Here is a 4834-nt window from a genome sequence, read left to right as displayed (position 1 = left end):
TAATGGTGCTTTAGATCAGGAGAACAGTATCGAAATTTATGATATACTTTTGGCAGGCTGTTTGCACTGAAGCCGGAATGTTTGCTCTGAGAGAGAGAAGGGTTCATGTTACTCAGGAGGACTTTGAGATGGCGGTCGCCAAGGTCATGAAGAAGGAAACCGAGAAAAACATGTCGTTGAGGAAGCTCTGGAAGTAGATTAATGATAGAATATTACACATTACTGTTGATCTGGGCCTTGATGATTAACCAAATTTATGATAAACCAGCAGACTCAGTTTATTCGATTACTCATAGCTCGTATGTTTTGATACGTTGCATTTGTTGCTCATTTTTGGTAGTTTGTATGCTTATTGTTAGTTTGATTTAATTCTATAAAATTACAATCTATTAAAACTTGCACAGAATCTAGAATAAATGAGCCATAGAAAAGCCGAATTGAAACAAACAACCGAGTCCATTTTTCCTTTAAATTACTCAATCTCCATTCATTTAAGTCTTACAAAACTCATTTCCAACAAAAAAATAAATATATATAAAAAAAAAAAGAAATCGGTGAAAAACACAAATAAATTTCAACTAACAGATCAAAAGCACAACCAAAAGGAGAGCAGGACTTGGGCTTCTTCCTCTTGGAGAAAATTTACAACATAATTGGGGATGAAAACACAAAGCTACCTAGCAACTACATGAAATATGATCAAGCAACCTATTGCCTTTGCAATTCTGGTCTTAGTAAAAGCTTACTAATGAATGGAGATATGGCCGCGAGTAACGCCTTCGGACATTCCTCGTGCGGAAGATGGCCACAACCCGATATGGCCACCATTCTCTGCAAATAGATGAAATCAGGTGTGTGTGAGTGACAAAGAGAGAGAGAGAGAGAGAGAGAGAGAGAGAGAGAGAGAGAGAAAGAGAAGATATCAAAGGAGTGAAAACTGAGGAACTCACAGAATTTAATAGTTTTGAAGCCAAATTCTGAACAGACTTTAAAGGGACAAGGGCATCTTCTGCCCCAGCAATAACTAAAACTGGCAGCGCCTCAACCGCATTGAGCATTAATGCTGCAGTTTGAGGTTGTAAGACTGTTTCGTATGATAGTTTACCAATTTCATGAAGGGCCTGGTCCCAACCTTCCACGTGTAATGGGGTCTGAAATTACCCACAGCAGTAAAAAGTACGATTGTTAGACATTGTTCAAAACATTCTATTTAGAAAAAGCACGATATAATGCAGAATGAAGTGGGTGATTTGATGGGTGTAAGTGAAGCAGCTAAACATTTTTACCAACAAATCAATATCAGTCATAAAAACTAATGTCGTTGTGCAGAGAAATATCATCCAAGATGTTAGCTGCAGAAAATAGTACTACCTTATATAAGCTCAAGACTTCAGTGGTTAGTTTGGTGGCATCATACCAAGCTCGCCGATTCACCACTTGAGTTATTTCTGTTCGTAGAAGAGGACGCACCATGTGCTTTTTTCCTAGAGAAGTGCGTAATAGTATTCTGGCAAAGGCAGGAACCAGTTCTCTCGACAAACTTACATTAAGCAATATGACCCCCTTAATCTCCAGCTGAGAAATATAGCTTATGAAATTAATTCTTAATCTGAAGTTCTGTATTACTTTGTACCAAAATCACATTTACATCAGTATAATAAACTAAAGTAACCAGCTTACATTAACAGGATTTGCTGATGACCGAAGTTTCTGCACAGCTTTCAGTGCAAGTAATCCTCCATCATCGTGACCAATTAGAACGACTGATGAAAACATCTCCATACAAAATGAAAGTAGCAGATCCACCTGATAAATTTAAATACAATCATATTTATGATATATGAGCTCAGTGAAAGAAAATTAATAATTATGTTAATAAAGCCATATTTGAAAGTATAGCAGTTGCATCATTTTGTGTATTATGCATATATGTGATAGAAATACTGGATCAAGCTCCTAACAAAATAATAGTAGGGACCCTTAAAGGCTTAAATGATAGTATTACATGTTTATGTGAGATTGCAGGAGCTATGACAACCAATACATCAGAAAAATTACAATGGCCAGAATCACACATTATAAATGTTATTCTTGTTCATGCTGTGATAGCACACATCACACATACATATGACTCATTACCTGACTGTCGAACTTGTAAGGATTAGGTAATTGATTTTCCTCCCAATCCTTCTTCCGTGGCCTTGACGTCAAACCCCATCCAGGTCTATCAAAAGCAGCAACAGGACAACCAGCATGTCCGGCAAGAGCGCTCATTACCTTTCTCCAAGAGAAGACTCCTCCTCCAAATCCATGGACTAGAACAATCCCACAATGTTCAATTGCATCCCCATTTCTTTCCATAATTGGAGACCCTAGATTACTGAGTTCATTCTTCTCAAAAGACTCATGCAAGCTCAAAACAGGCATATCCTCAGATATTGGGGATGTTGGAGTGCTCGCCAGGAGGGGAATATCAAGTGGGGAAACGTTACTATAGAACTGATTACTGATACTCCTATGCAGACCATACTGGGTCTTCAGAGGAATCCTCAATGACGGTGTATCAAAAAGTGTAGTGGAGGACAAAGAGCGTGAAGGTGATCCCGGCATGTGTATCTTGTAATGAACCGTTAGCCCAAGACAAGAAAGGAATAAACTGTCCTTGTCAGCAAGTAAACTGACTGGAAGTTCCCCATCATCCTGCACCAATCCTGGTGCTTTTCTCCTCATGGCACTCTCACTTCGGAAAGATTTCCCTTCAGGAGTCGGTGATCGTGGAACCTTCTGGTAACCAGAGAAAATCGCTTTGCAAGAAAGCACCTGAAAATCAAGAAAGAATATTAGCTAAAAGCCTAAAACCATCTAGAGAAAATTAGAGAAAGAGTAATTAAGAAAATTGGATTCTGTCATATTCCTATGAAGTGAAGTTTAATGACAGTCATATTCATAGAATAACATGATATGTGAATTTTTTGTACAATATGCTCATTTTTTAATCTTCAGGTCATCTTAATGATGTTGAGAATCTATATAACGTGATCTAGGCATATATAAATAATGAATAGAGAGCACAAAGATATAGTAAAAGATATGAACTTACCGCCTCTGGGTCACGGTGAAAACTGAATTTCCTTCTAGCTTTGCAACTTGTACGGTATGCCACAACAATGTGGCCCAGAGCAAATACAACAGATGAGAGAAACAGCACAGGCATTCCCCAAGATTTCTTCAGATGTATCCTCTTCCTCGAAAGAGAAACTGATGCTTCACCCTCAAGTTGAGAATGAACAGTGAATACACAAGCCTTGATGGAAAGAACAAGTATCGAAACTATTGAGCAGATTGTTACAGTTCCTAGATAGGGACCGTGTGATAGTGCTGGGCCATCGCACATTGTATATACACCTGGTCACATTCGAAAATTCCAAAAAGTGGTAAGATTGGCTTTCTATAATAGAGGTCTTCCAACTCTTGATTTGATCAGTTATTAAACACTAAAATGGGAATGTAAGCATGAAATCAATACTTCACCATAACCTTTACATTATGTAAGGGAACAAAAACACATTCATAATTCAATGATACTACTTTCTATCTTATTCGAGATTCCAGATTTATGCATTCGGAGCAATGACAAGACTACATTCTTAATCTAAATTAGCCGTTCTACCACATTATCCGTATCAGTTAATTATGCTACAAACTGAAAGAAAGAGAGCAATAAAGAACAAAAAGACACAACACATTGGCAAAGCAGAGGAACTTTAACATATAAAATTGCTAAATTGAAACCCTGCTCATGCATATTCATTGCACAACACAACAACACTAAGTATAAAGTCGACAATCACACAATCAAAATTTAAGTGGCAAGTTAAACAGTGAAGAAATCATACAGATGATAACGAGAGATCTGATAATGGAAACAAGAGGAATATCCACAAGCGAGCTCTTGAAGGCGTATCTATGCAAATGTTCCCTAAAACCATAGCAATTCACGCACGTAAAGCTAGAAATTAACAAACAAGGCAAAACGGCGTCGACGATCGCTACCACCACCGGCAACGCCACCACCACCAGCGACGAAACCATCGCCACCATGAAATAAACCGTCCTCAGTCCTCTCCTCACCTTCTCCCACCACCAACCGCCCTTCGCCATCATCTCTGCCGCAGTCAATCAACTCCGACACCGGAAAAAAATCAATCACAAATAATTTCAAGTACTACAAAACAATCGAAATGTGGATCGATGAGGAAGCAGAACTCCGCAGCAACACGAAGAAATCGACGGCGCCGCAATCGCCATCCCCGACGTCAACCGTGAATTCCGCGTTCACAACACACAAAGCTCGCCGTCGCGCTAGGGTTTAATCAATCCAGACAATTCGTATGATCCTACCTCCAGAAATTGAACAAATTAGTATAAATATTTTGGTGAAAGGAAAGCACAGAGAGAATGATTGAATTTTCTCTGGTAGAATCTAATTGTTCTTCTCTGTCGCCGGAGTCTTTTACTCTCTCTCTCTCTCCTCTACTGCTGAATGTGTGAGAGAGAAAGGTGAATCAGAGTGTGGAACTTGAATCCGAGTTGTTATCATCGAATCCAAAGAAAAAGTCTCAACTGTCCAACATTTCAAATAAATTAAAATGGAAATATATAATTGAGATGATCAATAAAATATTCCGCAATTACAGCACTATATTTTTATTTTAATAAAAAGAAATCTGCAATGGAAAATATAAGTAGAATTCAATGATGCCGAATCGCATCTATTATAGAGCACACTATATTCCTTCCAAGCATAATTAAAGTTAGAAAAAAATTGCAATTT

The 4834-nt window shown here is 38.2% G+C and overlaps 1 protein-coding gene across 1 annotated transcript; it reads right to left on the bottom strand.

Moving 5' to 3' along the window:
* Positions 1–437: 437 nt before the first annotated feature.
* Positions 438–4607, bottom strand: LOC125198428. The gene is made up of 7 exons (XM_048096772.1): positions 3897–4607; positions 3101–3405; positions 2140–2820; positions 1681–1806; positions 1372–1575; positions 951–1151; positions 438–831 (listed from the first exon to the last, which is right to left on the bottom strand). Exons 1-7 carry the CDS (start codon positions 4162–4164, stop codon positions 709–711), a joined length of 1908 nt encoding a protein of 635 aa, XP_047952729.1. The 5' UTR covers positions 4165–4607; the 3' UTR covers positions 438–708.
* Between the last annotated feature and the right edge of the window lie 227 nt (positions 4608–4834).

This window comes from Salvia hispanica, unplaced genomic scaffold, assembly GCF_023119035.1.
Source record: "Salvia hispanica cultivar TCC Black 2014 unplaced genomic scaffold, UniMelb_Shisp_WGS_1.0 HiC_scaffold_1465, whole genome shotgun sequence".
In the NCBI taxonomy this organism is placed as follows: domain Eukaryota; kingdom Viridiplantae; phylum Streptophyta; class Magnoliopsida; order Lamiales; family Lamiaceae; genus Salvia; species Salvia hispanica.
The sequence above is the reverse complement of the archived record's forward strand: the minus strand, read 5'-3'. Positions and strand labels throughout refer to the sequence as shown.